The sequence below is a fragment of the Plectropomus leopardus genome, chromosome 6 (genome assembly GCF_008729295.1).
Source record: "Plectropomus leopardus isolate mb chromosome 6, YSFRI_Pleo_2.0, whole genome shotgun sequence".
NCBI classification, from domain to species: Eukaryota; Metazoa; Chordata; class Actinopteri; order Perciformes; family Serranidae; genus Plectropomus; species Plectropomus leopardus.
This window is the reverse complement of record NC_056468.1, coordinates 23,056,927-23,076,484: the sequence shown is the minus strand read 5'-3', so window position 1 is coordinate 23,076,484 and position 19,558 is coordinate 23,056,927. Positions and strand designations below refer to the sequence as shown.

Below are 19,558 nucleotides of genomic sequence, written 5' to 3'. Positions count from 1 at the left end.
ACCCACTTCAGTGGCACATGTGACTAACCAGCGCACCATCTCTCTCCTCCTCCAGTTTAATGTGGACAGAGTTATTCTCATCACCTGAGGAAGATGAAAAAGAAAGAACGGAGGAGGGGAGGGACAGGTGAATTGTAGATAATACATACTTAGTGGAGTTTTTGCTAATAGTTGGCAAAAACTGCCCACGGAAATTGAAATTTCTCTCCCATTCCCACTGAGGACTAGTTTAACATTTTCTTCTACAGTATGACTTAATAACTGTGAAGACAAAGATTGGATTATAGTATTTTCAACAATTATTAAATAGGGACCCATTTTTTAAATAAAAATACTCAAACTATATATGTATATTTTTTAAATATATTTTTCTATCTCTTTATTCATCAATGAGTGCATACAATATGGACATACTAACAATTACAAAAAGGCAAAAATCGATCTACAGATGTTGCTGATGTACAAAACAAAATGATATAGATAACCAGTGTGTACAGAAAAAATAGTGATAAAATAATAAAAAAAACTAGACTGAAAATAAAGAAGACAAGGAGAAGTTAAAGTCAAAAGTGTGAGGGAGGAGAGAAATGCCAGTAAAAAAATGGAGGGCATGTTCTGTTTGGGTTCAGATCCATTTTAGGTGAGCTTTGCAGCATGGGGTTTGGTTTAGTATTATTAGTTATTTTATTCAAACAACATACACATGCACAGATATGTTACCCAATTTGCATGCTTACAGTTACTTTCATATTTGAGTTATTAACCCTCGAGCAAGCCTTCAAAGTGAATACTTATGTAATTGAATGTATGGAAACATTACAAGGAATGTAGTCTGTCCAAGATCAGCTTGATTTACTGCAGCAGTGAAGGCTTGCTTGACTAATGTCGAGAAACTCTCTCGACATATTCATCCAACACTTTTTTTTTCCTTTTAACAATTTGTGTGTGGAGGCCCATGCACACCTTCAAAAACTCGTAGACAGGTTTGTAGGAAGACCATCTCTACAGATAACAGAGGAGAATTCCCACATGCTTTTCTGTCCTTACTTGCAATAAACTGAAAATACACAATGTTACCTGATGAAGGTCCAAGGACTGACATGTTGTGTATTTAAATAAAGTTTATTGCAAGTAATAAGACGGGTGCAGGAATTCTCCTCCTCTAACAATTTCTGTGTAAAATTGTGTCTGACACAGCCAGTGTCCTGTTGTGTGTTACATGTGTGAAAAGGAAACTGGATATTATCCAGAATTCATACTAGAAAACAGCTTAAATTAATCATTATGGCATGTACAGTACAAGAGCTGTAAACATTCCTTGCACAAAGATGATCAAATATCTGATTTCAAGAATTTAAAGTTTCATAGCTGTTTTAGACAGAAACAGTGGCCTTATACAGACCTGATGTGAGTAAAATATCACTCTTAACACATAAATAACAAAGGAATGTGTAAATTTTCTAGACTAAAATGGTGATTCTGCTGAACCTAAAATTTACAATGCCTGACATAAACACGCATTAACATTTACAGCTTGACCTGACAGCCTCCTAAAAAGGTACCAATAAATATAAAGCAGCACCCACTTTGACAAACGACGTGGGCGTGTTTACGTACCTGCAGTCCCAGCTCTAGAGAGACTTTGAGAAGCGTGATGTCAGGCAGGCTGTCCATCAGAGTGGCGATCTTGAATGCATCTTGTGCCAGTTTGAAGATGTGTGATGAGGAGTGAATGTTTTTCTGGATGGACTCCAGGACTGTCTCCAGCCTGCGACTGTCACCTAGTTAGGATTCGAACACAAGATTGCCTCAGACTTTGATTATATATACGTGTGTTGCTATCTAAGAGTCTCCAATAGCATCTAGTAAATTGGCACCAAAGAGCTTTTTCTGTGTACAGTATATATTTGTGTGTATTTGTGGATATATCTTTGCACCTTTGGCAGCAGTGAGCATGGTGGAGGCCAGCTCACACTGCTGAGACTCTATGTGGCTCAAGGTGAACCAGCGAGGGTAGCGGTTGGGCACCACGGATACGATGTGGTGGGGTCGTGACAGGTCACCAGACGAGGCCGTCGACTCCAACACCGGCAACCTGACAGACAAACAGACACAGAAAATGAGATCCACTACTCTGCAGAAAAAAATGAATTTAATAATGTTTTTCGAACACTTCAAATATCTTTTTTAAAGGAGCAGTGTGTAGGATTTAGTGGTATCTCACTGTGAAGATTGCAGATTGCAACCAACTTAAACTTCTCCCATGAGCCAAGCGTGAACTCCTGATTTTTAGCGTTCATCATTTAAGCGTTTATTACTGTTAGCCGCATTATCTGCAGAGATCTCTTCCCCTCCCAAACAAATAGACAAGGTGATTTAAACTGGTAAAAATACTGAATAAAGCAGTTTCACGTTACAAATCAGTGTTTCTCCGACGTCGTTCGGCTTTTTGCAAATAGGCTGCTAACCCAGCACCTGCTTATGTGTGCTTACTTTTGTTTCTCTGATAACGCAAGATCCAGATGTTCAGGAGGTTTTTACCAGGAGCTGAATTATCCACAGAGGTCTCCTCTGTCTCCTTTCCAAAACAAACCGACCCCGTGATTTAAACCAGTAAAAACACAAAATAAAGCAGGTTCACGTTAAAAAATATTTTTTTCCAATACTGTTTGGCTCATTGAGGAGGGGCTGCTAACTATGGTGGCCGATGTGAAAACTCAAATGGCCCTTTCTGGAGCCAGTTTGTGGTTTTTCCATTCTGGGCTACTGTAGAAACATAGATGGATCCATTCCCTAAGTAGATATAAACAGCTCATTCGAAGGTAACAAGTACACAACAATTCTCATTTTAAGGTGTTTATAAACTAAAGAAAACATTTTTATTATATTATATTCCATTTTTGTCAATATGTCCCCCTAAATCCTACACACTGGACCTTTAAATGAACATTAACCTGGGTATGAAAAAGAAGTTTGGGATAAGAAAGAGTGCAGCAGAGAAAAATAATCAGAGAGATCCAGAGAGACACCAAAGCTCCACGAATCATCAAAATCACAGTGAAATCAGACAGAGAGAAATACTGTACAGACAGAAAAAGTCTTCATTATGATGGTCTGAAAGTGACTTCAAAATGAAAATGACTTTAGTGATCACAGGGGGATTATAGTTAGCCGATCCCTGCAATTTACTTCCAACCTAGTATTTAATCACCTAGAAACCAAGGTATAATTAGTATTTTCTTCACTCTAATTGGTCATAATGAAGTCAGAGCCATGCAACACCTGCTAGTGGATGAAGGGGCTTCACTAGTTTCTCTCTCTCTCTCTCATTATAATACTACTGACAGGGCCAAGTCCTCACCAGTACCACACGCACCACAACCATTACTACTGTGGCCGGCTCATCTCCTATTCTGCTTCACTTCTCTTCCCTCCGCTCCCACCTCAGTTTCAAAGGTCTTCTTTCCTTCAGAAGACAGCACAACCTGGCCTTCTCTCAGCCAATCACAAAGCTAATTGAGTCCATGGGGAAATTAAGGAATTCACCTTCCAGCCCCGTAAGGCTGGACACACATCAAACAAATACCGACACACATGAATGAGAAGAGCCAGCACACGCATGCATGCACACACACACGCTCAGATAGACTCACACACACACCTGCCCTTTTGAAAACACATCAAAGCAGCCCAGTAAAAGCAATGCAATGCTAAATGCCAGTTTCAATTTCAGAGCAAAGTGCATGTGATACAGTTGCCACCTGAGTGAAGCCATGCACAAAAACAGCCTCCTCTTCTCTTGGTTTTGCCCATGAGGGGCACGAGCAGGGCCCGTCTCTCCGAGGCAGAGAGAAGGTGACAAAAACCCAGTCGAGATGCGTGCAAGTGTGAACACTGACACTTGGTGTAAAACGGAGATGTTTGGGAGCCTTAGCAACAGCCGGGTTCACTCCACACACATCTAAAGAGCTGCTAAAAGCTTCCACCACACTGGGGCCTTCTGGAAGATTCCTGGGGTGTAGCAAAGCAAAAAAAAAAAAAAAGTTCCCTGGGTAAAGATGGAGGCCTCATCAACATTCCTGTCTTTGTTTGGTTTTCACCAGAGAGCCAGAGGCCTCCATTGGATAGGAGCTTGAGAGGCCTGAGTTGCTGAAAAATAACCTCCTAAAAATGTTGGGAGGAAAATCCATACTGGGCTATTGTTCTGGAAGAAACACGCAAGAAAAAAAATAGCCTAATGGACTGCTTTGAATCATTCAATCGAAGCACAAGTACAGTGTATTCCCTGCTATGGGTGCGTTCGCATCAAGCACCTTATAAATGACTGTAAAACGGAGCACACTGGTTATAAACACGATCATCTTCTCTGCGCAATAACACTATATAAAATCTCAACTCTGTGTCAAGTGTGCTTAAAACATCAAATTAAACTCATATTTCTTTACAACACTGCCATGGCCGGGTATAAATGTTCACTATCAATGATATATAAAACACTACAAACAGTGAGCTGGAAGAGGCAATCAATCCCAGTGTGAAGCAGTGAGCGAGCTGAGGGAGGGGGGGCAGCTGTGGTGTCAAATGGGTCCTGTGGCACAGTAGCACCCTGTCACATCTGAAAGGGACACAGCAATCCTTATCACACCAGAAATATTCAAGGGTGATGATGTGGAGGGAGTCTGCAAGGAATCATGGACGACAGGCGCCATATTATCAGTCAACACGGTTAGGTAATCAGATATTTAGGAATGACTCATGTTTGACTCGCTGTTGAATTGCATTTTAAAGGGACACTTAATCTCAAGAAATACATATTTTGTGTCTTACCTGTCGTGCTATTTATCATCTAGATTTGTTTTGGTGTGAGTTGCAGAGCATTGGAGATATCGGCCACAGGAAGTTTGCCTCAACACAGATATATTAAAACTAGGTTACACTCGGTTTGTGGTGCTTAAAGTGCCAAAAAAAAAAAAATTTGAAAAACTTAATAGTAGGGATTCCCTATTAGTTTTGCTTTCTGTAGCCTGTGACCATTATCTGTTAAGTAGCCTGTAGATAAGTATGAAGAAAAAGAAAAGCAAAATGATGTGAGATAGAAGAGACCTTTTCCTTTAGTCTGATGTTTCATTGACTCAGCGAGCTTTAGCTTTAGTGCTATCCATTTAGAGGTGCTGGAATTTTAATGTGAAACATAGTTCACACTGTGCTGTCTCCACTTGTTAGCTAACGTAAGCGCACCCGGGTCAGGTGGGAGCTAGCTTGCGGGGGTACTCATTAGGCGACTGCTGCTGGTAACTGGACAATGTTGCTATGGAAACAGTGTGACCACCCTCTGGTCTCCCCTGAGGTTTCCCTGGTAAGCAAGCAGCCACATTTTGACCCGCAAAATCCCTCTGGCATTGTTAACAATGTTGGCACCACTAGCCATGCTGACACTGCTAACGTTGCTAACAGAGCGGACAGCATGAGCAAAGTTAAGAACGCTAAAGGGGGTTTGCCGCTCAAAACTGAGCCACTTACTCATTGGGTTGACCTGGGGTGAGATGGGAGGGTGGATGCATCTACTGTTAGCTCACCTAGCACCATTGAGCTAGGTAACGTTACAGCTTAGCCGAGGAGGACACCATTAATGGATACATCTTGCACTGTCCCGAGCACGAGCCTCTGGTCCATGTCTAGTTCTATTACATTTGAGAAAAGGCAGACATCTCTACGACCGATATGTCCGACACAAAGCAACTTGCACCAAAACAAGCTAGAGTGAAAAATAGTACTACAGGTAAAAATACTTATTTTTGATTTTGGGGTGAACTGTCCCTTTAACACATGCAAATCCACATATGTGAAAGATGCTAAACAAGGGAAAGCAAGGAGGATAGACTGAGATTTTGATAAAAAGCAGTCCATCCAGTTTTACCTAAATCCTGAGGCCCTTTGGGAGTTCTGGTCAGCATCACCATGACGACTGACCTCTCTAACTCACGCTCCTTTCCCCCTTTGACTATAAACACCCTTCACTTCCATAATCTATCAAACCCACATCCATCAGCTAAATGTCACATCCGCTGGAAGACCTCCACTTTATACACAAACTTAAAAGTTGGAAACCTTCGTAATGCCTGACAGGAGGGATGATGTTGTACATGACCCGAAACGTAACCCCTAATTTTGGTCCACTCCTCCTAAGTGCCTTGGATGCTTGAAATGACATCTGCTTTGGATGAAGCATTGTTTTCTACACAGAAAGTACCTCATCAGAAAGTCCTCGCTGTCAGGTGAAAAACTCAAAAATATCAACTTCTTAGTAATTTAGCTTTATTTTTAACTTGACCTCTGTGCATTTTTTTTTAGTTTTTCAAGGTGTCAAACAAGTTTTATGAACACAGAGGATTGTAGGATTTTCTCTGTCTCAGCGGTGCGTGATCATTCATTTGAGTTAAAACATGACTATTATCCACAAAGACAGACTTTGGTGAAGTCCTAATTCTTAGATATAAGCTTATGATGTTACTCCATTGTTTTCAAGTGGTCCAATTATTATCTGTATGTGTCAAAAAGTACACTCCAGTTCAATCAAGTTCAGTGCTTGGGGACCATTTTGAGGTACTTGCACTTTACTTGAGTATTTCCACTTGATACTACTTTTTGCTACACCTCCATTATGCACTGCAGCTTAAGCAATTCTAAATTTAAGATAAATCATGTACCTATCACAAAAAAGGAAACACTTGATGTGTCCTAATGTTGTGAAATCTTGTTGTTGCTGATGTTTTTGTATATTGGATATACTGTCTTGTAATTCTATTTTTAAATTATTGTATTTTCAGACAGTAACAGACTGCGTAGGTTGGCTGAACATAAAGTCAAAAGGATGTCAACTACCCACGTTTGTCATTGGTATGTTTCAGTTTATCCTAAAACTACAGTTACATTATGGATTACGCAGAGGATCAAAGGTTGTGGATTACAGCGAGGATCTAGATTCATTAGCATTGGAAGACTAGTATCTCATATGGAAATCTCATATGATAACAGCCGGCTGGGATTTTGTCTCTTTGGCTTCCAAAGAGTTGCGATAAGAACAGTCTCCGGAGAGACAGCGAGCTTCTTCTTCTTCTTCTGTGGCTGCAGTCAAATTCTGGGCAGCCCGTGAAACCAGTAGGCAGCTCCTCTGTTTTTGTGTTGGCCGCTCACACCAAGCCATCTCGCAGCATATGCTGCTCTAGCACGCTTTAATTAACTTCATGCGCGGCGCATAAACACACATACACACACTTTAAAATACTGGATATGCATTTGTGTGTGGAGGCAGTCCAGACTTCCTTGCATAAAAAAAGTGCTGGTATGAAAGCAACTGTGAAGACAAATAGAGAAAGCAAGTGGAAAGTGAAAAAGTGTGTGTGTGTAAATGAGCGAGAGAGACTTTCTCTTTCCTTGTATCAATGATAGTGTTATAATGGGTCCATTAAAATAGCCCTAGTTCCTTTACCTCCTCCTCTATATTTAACTGTCCGCCGTCCCATGGGAGCGGGGAGGTATATGCTATCATATTACACTACGCTACATTACACACATTCATTATGTGCTGAGTAGACACCCCTGGCTCCCAGGAGCGCCCATAAGTGGCCATATTATTCTAAATCGCTGGTTTCACACCACAGGAGTGAGGATGGAGGAGGTGAGGGGAGGAAATGGGGAAGGTGAAGGGACGTAGCGAGGGTGGGAGGGGAGTGGCTGACTCAGGGAAAACAGGTTTGGGACTTGAGTTTAGAGGCGCGAAGGGGACACTCAGCGGTTGGATGTGCAACCTTGAAACCACATGGCCCCTCGATGAGAAAGCCAACCATGTTGTTTTGGTTTTATTTCAGTTCCTGCCACCTCCTAACTGGTTAGGAGAAGTGTGAATGAAGTGTTTATCGTCCTTTTTGTTCTCTGTTTGTCCGACTGCGACACATGATGATACAAGCCAGAAATAAAAATTCACTTCTCATTCATTCACTAATCATTTGCCAGTTTCTCAGCGATGGACTCAGAGAAGCTTTGTAGAAGCACAACAAACATCTTCCCCACACTGCCCTCTCCCTGTTGGCCCTGCATGTGTGTGTGTGTGTGTATGTGCTTCCTCCTCTCATTACAGCCACACTAATTACACTCTCATTAATGTAATTAATATTCACTGATCCAGCTCCCACTAGTCACAACATCAAAACACAGCAGCACAGACTGATTAACACACATACACATGTACACATTGTCCACAGATGAATACACACAGGAGCTTAATATAGAGAGATCACATGGAAAATGCATAACAGGACAGAACCCCAAATGAACACACACACATAAAAACACAGACAAAATGCTCCATATTTTTTTTACAGTCCTTGCATCTCAAAAATGCTCTTATGATAACCATGATTCAACCATGATTAGAGCCTGTCTCTAAAAGTTGAAAATTTGAATCATAAATCATAAACCAAAAATAAATTTAATTGGAGGTCACAATATCAAACACTTTTACAAGCTTCAGAGTTGGATGAATCTGTATGTGATCCTCCTGTTTCAGGTGGTTATTAACTGAAATCTGAATGCAATCTGCAAATGTTGTGAATCAAGTGATGCAAAGTCTGCAGTCAGACGGGTAGACTAAGTCTGAGGTTGTAGTCCCCACTTTACTGTACAAAAACAGACATATTTTGCGAGTAACCCCCCGTTTACGAGTTTTCCGTTGTAATTTTTTAAAAGGCTCCATTAGCCTGAACTTGGGAGGATTTTCTTAATCCAAAGATCAGCATTTAAGTCTTCGAAAGAAAATCAATAAAATGTGATTTACAAGGTTTTGACATGATTACAGCAACACACACACACACACACACAAACACACACACAGAAGACCTACCGCATGGCTCTCAGTGCAATTTTATACGCCAGTTCAGCGTCATGAGGTAGGAGAGAGGTAAAGAGATAGCGGGCGAAGGTGTGCATGGGAACACTCTCTCTGTGGACGATCTCTCCGAGGCCAGAGTACGGACCAGCTGCACAGAGGAAACACACACATAAACAATGGGGGCTGCTTTTAGTGATGGAACAAAGAGGTGGAAGAAATTTACTCATAAAACAATTATCTGTCTCATCAGGTCAATAAATGTTATGGTATGGTATTTAAATTGATAGTATATTCAGTATAAACAGACAACAAAAAAGAATATGAATTTTTATTTTGTTGTATATTGAGTTTTCAATAGCCCACTGAGGACAGACTTCTCCCTCCCAGCCAGGAAGAGGTAAAGCCACGCGGCATTAAAACAAACTGTGACGTCAAAAACCATATGGTCGTGTGTGTGCAGACTCCGGCTTGCGCTCCCTCCTCCCATCTCTTCCTGCACTTCCCCTCGTCTCTGGTGGGTTATTTTAAACCCCAACAGGCTCCTAAGCCACAGACCACATCACACAGTGGCGCGGCTGCTGCAGCCTCCAGGGGCCCGCAGAGGCCTCAAAGCCCGGCGCTGTATTAGTAACGGAGCCAGAGGTGGGTGGTCGCGCAGGGGCCGAGGCAGAGCTGGGGTTTGGGTGGGGACTGGAGGGGAGTCTGACTGGGCCGAGCCCTGCAGGATGTGTCACCTCCCTCCTCCTCCTCCTGTCCTCCTCCCTTTCCCATAACCAAACCTCATTCTGCTCCAGCCCTGTAAATGTACACACTGTTGTGTGTGCACGCATGTGTGTGCTGACACAATACCCCTGGTGTTACTGTGTAAAGAGCTCATTTTGGTCTGGCCCAGGGCAACCTAGCCTCTATTTGCACCACAAAATGAAAGGATAATAAATACTGAGACAGAGTCCAATGTGTTTTTTCCTGTTTTAGCAAGAATGTGTAGGATCTCTGAGCGTGGGAGGGAGAGAAAAGAAAAAAAGGAGGCGCATTTGTACGTGTGTGTGTGTGTGTGTATGTGTGTATGTATGTGTGTGTTTGTGCGCGTAGACGGCTGGGAGATGTAAATGGACAATAAGAGTGACATATTATTTGTTAGCTCCCTCACCTTCAAGCAGAAAGACGGCCTGTTTACGGAAGATTTTCACCAGGGAGTCGTCCAGTTCCACTTCCTGCAGCTTGGCCAGTAGCTGCTCTTCGTTCCGACACACCTTCTCTTGAGCGTACAGCCCGTCAGGCATCACCCGCTGCTGGCCTAAGCCAATCAGGGCTGTCTCCACTGCCAGCGCCACGTACGATTCACCGTCTCCTAGTAATCGCTGCACGGGCAGTCGCTGGAGGTCTGCTCGGCTTACAACACTGGAGCAGTCTGCAAGGAAGAGAGAGAAAATTTAGGAGTTAGATCTGAGGGAGTTGAAACATAGGAACCAAGCTGGTATAAAGTGGTAGTCTGTTATTCTCTGAGGTTTTAGACACTAGATGCGCCTGTCTCCTATAGAAAACCACTGCGTCAGTCACTCAGCAGAGGTCCAGACCCAAAGACCATCCAAAATAAAGATCAGCGCCTCAGGAGCATTCCTCACTCGCTGCTCTACCTCAGAGGAGAGGACTATTTCTGTGAGCAGAGGAGGCAATGAGGGACAGAGCAATCGCTGAGCGTAGGAGAGGAGAATTGAAAAAAACACGAGAGGATGTATGATGAAATAAGACAAAGAGAGTAGAGGTGAATTTGCACTTAAACTGCGTTTTCTAATGTCTGCATTCAGAAGTGAGTCAAGAAATATGAAGGAACTGAGAAATACGATGTAGTATGCGGCGAAAAACAACTCAGCTGCAGTCAACAAGGCAACAATGCGAGTATAAATCATGTAGTTTGTCGTCCCATATTGAAAATCAATTGCTGCTAATGATATAACAGCACGTTGAAAATCAAAATAAAAAAAAGAAAGAATCTATGTATAAATATACAAATGCTTGTGTACTTTTTCTTCCATGGTTGTAGCTCTGTTCTTTTTGTTTAACTCTATACTTATTGTATTGTGGTGGTTAAGTTACTTGTGTGTGCAGTACATTATTATACAGCATACATCATGTATATCAGATAAAAATCATAGTGGTAACCAAGAAAGCATTAATCTGTATAAACAGATTGTGTGTTTGCAGAATCTGTGGGTGGCAGGAAAAGATTTTGGAACCGGAAGTGTTTTGGTTTTCATTTTTGTCCAACTAGTATAAAGCAGTCATGTTTGAATGGCAGGTAAACAGTCCGTCTGGAGAGGCAGAACGCATTGGCTGAAATGCAATCTGGGAACTCATCAGCTGTTGCGTGACAACGAGTAAGCTTTATATTACCCTTTTTAGAATTTGCTTATAGAGATTAGCTGAAATGACCAGTGCATAGAAGAGGACGTCATGGCCCAGATATCTGCTGATGACACTTGATCAGCCCGAAATATTGGCCCACACACCTAAAGGCTTTATCATCGCCAAACGGTAGCCGATAGGTTCCAAGACTGAAGGAATAGATAAAACATAGTCTACAGTATCATCTTTTTGGACTTAATATTTTTTTTACTTATCACATGTTGTCATAAAACCGGCTATATATAAGCTGCATTTAGCTGTATTAAAGTACATGTGCAGATCTTTAATTCAGGCTGCCAGTGGAGCTGCAATGATTAATTGATTAGAATTCAACTATTAAAGTGATCACCAAATAATATGATAATAAGGAAAATGGTTTGAGTAATTTTTAAGAAAAAAAGTCAGAATTCTCTGATTCCAGACTTTTAAATGCAAATATTTTCTGGTGTCTTTACTCCTTTGCGACAGTAATCTGAATATTGCTGGTTTGTGGACAAAACAAGACATTTAAGGATGCCATCCTGGGCTTTAGACTGATTGACATTTTTTGCCATTTTCTGAAATTTTACAGACCAAATATCCAATTAATTTATTAAGAAAATAATTGACAGATTAATCAATGATAGAAACAGTTGTTATTTGTACCCCTATCTGTCACGTCATCACATACCTGAGAGGTCTAAGCAGGTGTTGGAGCCCTCCTCTCCCCCTCGCCCCGACTCTGTCAGGGTGCTGAACAGGGTACCGATGGGATCCAGAGGGTGTCCCACCCAGCCCTCCATGTTGGTTATGGAGGTGTGGCCTTTATGGAGCAACTCTGAGACAAGACAGAGCAGATGAATACACAGTTAATAAAGACAGTGCAGACAATGGGATGATGTCAAAACCATAAACTTTAAAACACACATATTTACACACACTTTTAAAAATAAATGAAAAATTTACTTTTGGAAAGAGGAAAGTGGTTATTTCACCAAACACAAAACATCTCTTTGCGGCTGGCGCTTAATTACTCCAGCTCCCAAAAACTGATGACCCAAAAACGAGCTTCACAGCTGGAGGATTTTGGGAGAATTTTCTCCCTCTTTCTTCTGTCCACATTTTTTACCTTTCCCTTGAGTATTTATGTATGGGATGGATGAAGGATGTCACTGTTTGTATGCATAATAAGCAAATTCGGGAAAATGAGCTTTGCTTGCTAATTTGTATTCTCACAATAGAAAAAGCTTAACCTTTCTTGTGCCGGCGGAAGTGCTCCAGTTGCCTCTGCTGTTGCCGCCGTAACGTGTTCACCACAGCGATGGCCAGTCGAAGGGCTTCTCTCGGGTAACCGTGCGAACGCAGAGCATCCACCCTGGCACAGGCCGTTGGGACATGTTCTGAGGAAAAAAGACAATATTTAGCTCCAACATTCATCCATAGGCTGCTGTACATTCTCAGTCCAACTTATAAATAACTCCTCTGACACATCTCTCACACAAGCATACACCTCCACACACACAGGCTCACCGTGCCACAAGGGCCAGCCGCGCGAGTCAAAGAGGGAGCCCTCTTGGTTGTCATGGTAACAGTAGTTGGCATAGAGGTCACTGGCGATAATGTGCTGGAGGTGTCGGTCCTGCCAGTGCAGGTCACAGGCCTCAATGGCCCGTGTGAACACAGTCCTGTGGGGGCGCATCTCTGCAGGAGGAGAAGAATGAGGGGGAGATGGGAGGAGGAGGTGTGAGGAGATGAAATACGCTATCACCTTCACGTGGTGAGAAAAAGGCAGCTGAGATGCACACACGTGGTCATTTGGTTGCATTTTTGTCTTTAAGTACCAGCGTGTAGCATTGAGGGGGACATATTGGCAGAAATGTAATTTAATAGAGTAAGTAGAATAAAGCCTAGCTTAGAATGAGCTGTTAATATCTACACAGGGAGCAGGTCCTCATCACAGAGTTCGCCATGTTGTACTGCCATGTTTCTACAGAAGCCCATAATGGACAAACCAAACACTGGGTCTAGATAGAGCTATGTGTTTTCATGTTGGCCACGGTAGTTAGCAGCCCCTCTGTCACATTGGAAATATAGATTTTTTCAAGTGAAATTGCTTTATTCAGTGATTTTACCAGTTTAAATCACTGGGTGCGTTTTATTTTGGAGAGGAGGAGACCTTTGAGGATAATTCAGCTCCCGGTGAAAGCCTCCTGAATGTCTGCATCAGAAATAAGGTGAGACCAGATTTAAATCTTTAGAGAAAAAAGGTGAGCCTACATTGGGTGCTGGGTTAATGGCCCATCTGCGACAGGACAAACAGTATCGGAGAAACACTGATTTGTCACGTGAAACTGCCTTATTCTGTGTTTTACAGGGTTAAATCAATAGGTCCACAGTAAGAACCTGCTGAACAACACTGAAGGAATTATAACTGGGAGAAGTTTCAGCTGGTTGTAATCTGCAATTACAATTACTCACCACCACTCCTTGAATAACATGTTAATTTTGGGGACATCAGCATAATTACCATCAGCCGTGCAGTGCTGAAGTTTACTGCTCAAAAGCTTTAAAAGTGAGCAGGCTACATGTAAAAATCACCTTAAACAAGTCGATTGTCTTTAAATTAGTGTAAGCGAAGCAAAAGAAAACCCAAAACATGCAGAGTGATGCTTGAGATAAGCAGTAATGCTCCGTGTGTGAGATAGAGGCTTCCCTTCTGATGTTTACAAATGCAACACGCAGTGTAAAACCTCTCACCTTAAGATGCGTTATTACAAAGTAAATATGTTATTGACAGACATACAAAACTTGTCAATCTCTGACCTTGGTTGCCATGGGCACCCTGAGGCAGTGAGTGGGTGAGGTTGGGCAGCTCGTTGCCGTGGTTACCATCCTCCCAGGGGCAGACGTCCACGCTGTTCCATCTGCGCAGCTGGCGCAGCCACGACGACTTCTGCTCTGCTTTGCAGTGGGGGTTCAGTACGATGCACATCCACAGGGCACCTGGACACCCACACAAACATAAAAACACACACACACTTAAATAGCTGCCCTACTTCCTTGTGTGTGTGACAATGACGTGGTGAGTCATACAATGCAGGTAGGTTTGTCTTTTGAGGTTTAAAAAAATCCTAAATGCAGTTATCACGCATAAACTGAAAGCTGGAGGCAGTTTTCAAAGATGTGCAGCGTGCATAACATTGTTTCTTTTTTCTTTTAGTGCACATTTTGTATGCTGCCGCCATCTTGCACTGGAATACAAAAGTCTGTGAAAACAGAGAACTTAACTAGTCCCGAGGCAACGCTGACTGCACACACATCATTTTGGAGTAAATTGGAACAAACAGAATATGAAAAGTGGCTATGTCTCTGGGGAGCCAAGCACATTCAGGGATTTTACTCTCAAGACTGTTGGAGATATGTACACGCCACAGTGTGTGTGTGTGTGTGTGATGGTGTTGTACGTATGCATGTGTGTAAAGGCACTGAGAGTTTGGGAGGAAGGACGAAGACAAGGACAGAGACAGAACATGAAGAGAGAAAAAGAATACAAAAGGTGCAGAACAGAGGGAGAGCAGAAAAAAGAGAAACAGAAAATGAAATGGGAGAGGAGATGATTTGGACGAGGAGACATGGGTGAGGACAAGTGAATGAGGCTTGGCTTTGTGTCTGGAGGAGAGCAGTAGCTGCGGCTCAAAGAGGAGAAAGACAAAAGAGGGGGAGAGAGGGAGAGAGAGCGGCGCCGAGAGGCAGCATTCACCACACATCAGGGGGAGTGATAAGGACTTGGGAAGAAGGGTTTGAAGTGTGGACTTCAAAGAGACCGTACACACACTTCCAAAAATACGTGGGATTGAAACAGATGAGATCACTGCGCTGTCCTCACAAAGTGCAGAACAAGACCAAAGGGAGAAAACGAACATCATCATCAACAACAGCAGCAGAAGCAGCAGCAACATCAACCGAGACATTAGAGGGAAACAACAAAGACATAAGACAACACGACTGCTGTCCTGGTGACGGGCTTGTTGGTTTTGTGGTTTGCGGGGAAGTGTTTCTGCTGTAGGTACAGTACATCTGTCAAAAGAACTACACACTATATCAAACCAAATGACTGCATGGCGAGCTGCACTCTGTCACATCAACTAAATATATAATGCGAAGTGTTTGAAAACATTACGGAGGTCATAATATTTGGGGTTTTGATGGGGCGCGATGTACTGCATTAAACGCCTTGTAATCCACAAAGACACTCTTGCTGAGCTGCCAAACCTGCATTCACAGTGAGAGGGAGAGACTGGGCTGTCAGTGTGTGTGTGTGTGTGTGTGTGTGTGTGTGTGTGTGTGTGTGTGTGTGTGTGTGTCTCTCAGAAAGTGTGTGTGTCTATGTGGGCTGTCTTGGACACAAAGGACAAATAAAACAAACAGGAAAAAAAAATGCGTGTGTGTGTGCCTTTGTCTCCATGTCTGGGTTCGATCGCCCACCTTGCTAAATCTGTCCGTGCCTGTGCATACTGGGATAGAGATGCGCATGTGAGTGAGAGAGAGTGTGTGTGTGTGTGTGTTCACATTTGTGTAGGACAGTCATTGTGTGTGTGTGGTGTGTTTTTCCCCTCACCTAGCTCGTCCCAGAGCTGTCTGTACTTGTCGGTCATGGTGGTGCCCTGCTGTCTCCACAGCGCCAGCCGAGGGTCGGCCATGAACTGTTCTGTGATCAGTGTTAACATCCTCGCTCCGTTGGAGTCACGCATCTTCAGCATCTCCCTCACCTGCAGGAGGAGAGAGGAGAGAGACAGGTGGACGGGTTACGCACACACACATAGTTTTATGCAAACAGATGCACAAACAGAGAGCAATGAACACACAGACGCACAGAAGAGCTCTCGTAACTCAGGGACAAGACACACGGAAACATACTGGAGGAGAAAACACTTCAAAATAAATGACGGATACACAAGTACACTCACATGGAAGAGAGCACCAAACAAATTCAAGCTATGCTTCTACGCTTTTGTTCAGCCTTATTACCATGTATATCTTTTAAGACAGCCTTTTTTTTTTTAATAGCTTTAGTAATTTATTTGTGTATTTCTTAACAATTCTACATTAGTTTCTTTAAGGTATACTATGCAGAATTTTCCTTAAAATGACCCACTACAAGTATGTGGCTTTGTATTTATCTGCAAAGACTCTGACCTCTGCTTGTATTTCTTTTTCTTGTTTTTTTGTATTCTTAGACGTTTCTGAGTGCGTAGCCACCAGCCAATAGCATCACTGATGTGAGGTTGGGACCTTAATGTGGCAAAATCACAAAGATGCTAATTCTGACGGGACAAATATTATCACATGACCCCTGTGTTTGGCAAAATATAGTAGGTAATTTGAGGAGGAATTTTTTACTTGACAAATTATAGACATGTCAGATAATTACAAATTGCTTGAATTCCCCAGTTAATACTAGTCCTGTGTGAATAAGTCTTAACATGTTTTAATAAGAACAGGCCCATATCCACTCGCTGGGGGTTAAATCTATCTAATAGTTACTGTATGTATTTAAACAAACCACAGAGTCAATGCTTCCAACTGGGCAGTAGTCCGTTTTTACACAGAGGTCTGTGTCTAACGTTTAACTTCCATGGTCAAAAAACAAGTTTGTATGTGGAGGAAAACTGTCGAAACTGAGAGCATGAAACTGGAGCACGTTAAGTTTGCACTAACCAGGAGACAAAATTCCTCTCATACTGTCCTTGCTTTCTGTCGAATGTTGTTTATAGTACTTACAAAACATCTTGACTTGGACAATCGATAACTATTCAAAGTAGTTTGAAGCCCTCTGAATAGTTTGGTGATTTCAGTGTAAAAATATTCTTCAAAACTGAGGGTCAAAAAGAAAATCCATTCACCAACTGAGCCACATTTTACTTGAAGGCTAAATATTTTCAGTACTTTCTTATTTCAGAAAAATTGTCAGTGTTGTAAAAAAGTGAAAATCCAAAATGCGTATATGTATGTGTGTGTGTATGTGTATGTGTGTGTGTGTGTGTGTGTGTGTGTGTGTATATATATATATATAAAAACACAAATCTGTGTGGAAAACAGATTTTAAAAGGACTGTTTGCAGTGCACCCACTCAGAGCTTTAACCCTTTCTTTCCTTCCTCTCTGGTGCGTAACCGGCAGCTGCATCTGCATCTCCTTATTTCTCTTACTGCAAGATTCTCAGAGCCGTCTTAATCGCAACAGGGACTTATTTATTGTAAACTATGGTGGTCAGCATCTTCTAGCAGCATGAAACACAGCCACTTTCGGGTGCATTTGGGGGAAATAAACTCCAGCAAAACATTGTTTTAAACTGGTCTGATACTTTTAAAAAAATCTGGTTACTTTTTGGCAAAAAGCAGTAAGAAATCAAACAGTAATTCGCAACTGTACTTCATGGACATGTGCACATAAGAGGTTGTTTCGTTTTTTTCGCTTTATAGCGAGAGAAGTGACATTTATCAACGAAAACACTCCTAGAAAAAGCACCAGACACAGCAACTCTTACATACAGAAATGCACTTACAGCTCAGTGTACGTACAGATGTGTATGTGACTCTCGGCGTGGGTGTGTGTGTGGACGAGTGTATATGTGGCTGTCAGTAGGCGTGTGTGCTGAATAGGATATATCGGGCATCAAAGAGCACGAAGCAGAGAGACCTTCTAAAAGCTGGGCAGGGTGGATGATAATGGCCTTGCCTTGCAGTCTTTACATAGCGCACGACACATTAATGCCAGCCTAGCTGTGCACTGTAATACAGGCAACAGAGAGAACCACACATGGCTCATGTAATCATTTAATCGCAGGTACAGGGTGGTGCATAGTGCAAGCTTTTCCTCTTTCTATAGCTCTCTTTATGTTACACTTCCTTTCTGCAATTAGCTCGAGCTAAGAGGCAGCCTGCCTTTTAATGTATGTGCCAATATATGTTAAGTTGTTTTGTGTGCGACTGCTTTGAACGGAGAGAGCCTCTTTTCATAAGGGAATAGAAGAAAAGTGCACTAAAGAGTAGGAGAAAATATTTATCAACAGGGTGCAGCGGGGAGGATCAGGGAGAGGCTGTAGACAGACGAGAACACCTAAAGGGAGGAGGTGGACCTACACAGGCAGGATGAACCGTGTGCCTGCGGTCGTGTTGGTCGGGGCCGGTATGTGTTGTATGTGTGTTGTTATGTTCTGCATGTGGATGAGTGCATGTTGCGGGCTCCTGACCTTGCTGAAGAGCAGGTTGAGCTGCTTGCCCGAGCCGTGGTAACCTCCCTGCGACAAGAAGAGCTTGACTTGCTCCTGAACCTGCTCCTCATCCAGATGCCAGCAGTTCTCATCATCCACGCTGGCTCCTGCTGTGGGGTCCGGGGCCCCTTTATACAAACAAACACAAACAGATATGTTATAAATTCATCTTGCAACCTGCATAAGGCCAATGTATTCCTTGTAGAGAATGATTTATAAATAGTATACACTCCTGCAGATTATACAGAAGCATGTTAAAATTCACTACACTTAAAAGAAGTATTGCTAAATACATCTTATTGTTATTGACCACAACTTAACCCCATCATAACCTTAACAAACAGAACCAAATATTAACCCTTGACGGGTGGAGAAGTTGTCTTAACTTCTGAGAATATAAATCATTTAGCTCCACCCATTTATTTGTGTCCTCAAATGCAAGAACATTAGCAAATACACTATTGAGGGCAAAGTGATGTAAAAGAAGAATCAAAGCACTTAATTAGTCGATTAACAGAGAGTTAACAGGCGACTATTTTGATAATCAATTGAATGTTTAACTCATTTTTTCAAGCAGAAATGAAAACTATTTTCTGATTCCAGCTTCTCAAATGTGAAGATCCAATAATTTTGGCATATGTGATAGAAAACTGTAGGTTTTTGGCTACTAATTGGACAAAGCAAGCTACATGTAGACATCACCTGGGCTTAAAGAAATTTAAATTTCACTTTTTTATGACATTTTCTGTGATTATTTAAGGACGAGAAATAGATTGACTTACTAATTTACTTTTTCTATTTTATTTATGGGAAAAATGGGTCACGTTGTAGTAAAATACACTTTTAGAGATTAGAAACATACAACGTAAATACAAATTTGTGCATTATGCTACATTAGAAGACACATGATATAGAGAAAGTAAACAGATGACATCGTATGTACACATGCAGTATGTGCATCATACTACACTACACACTCACACTATACTATACATACATTATACACTATACAAC

The 19,558-nt window shown here is 42.0% G+C and overlaps 1 protein-coding gene across 1 annotated transcript in view; it reads right to left on the bottom strand.

Annotated features, from left to right (window-relative positions):
- Positions 1-19,558, bottom strand: part of LOC121944365 (zinc finger SWIM domain-containing protein 6-like) — a 55,043-nt gene that overhangs the window by 3,680 nt on the left and 31,805 nt on the right. The window contains exons 3-13 of the mRNA XM_042488133.1: positions 18,524-18,672; positions 15,891-16,041; positions 14,096-14,275; positions 12,803-12,973; positions 12,526-12,672; positions 11,964-12,110; positions 10,038-10,298; positions 8,900-9,035; positions 1,938-2,095; positions 1,618-1,781; positions 3-84 (exon numbers count right to left, since the gene is read on the bottom strand). Coding sequence (XP_042344067.1) covers positions 3-84; positions 1,618-1,781; positions 1,938-2,095; positions 8,900-9,035; positions 10,038-10,298; positions 11,964-12,110; positions 12,526-12,672; positions 12,803-12,973; positions 14,096-14,275; positions 15,891-16,041; positions 18,524-18,672 — 1,746 coding nt within the window. The remainder of the gene's footprint in view (positions 1-2; positions 85-1,617; positions 1,782-1,937; positions 2,096-8,899; positions 9,036-10,037; positions 10,299-11,963; positions 12,111-12,525; positions 12,673-12,802; positions 12,974-14,095; positions 14,276-15,890; positions 16,042-18,523; positions 18,673-19,558) is intronic.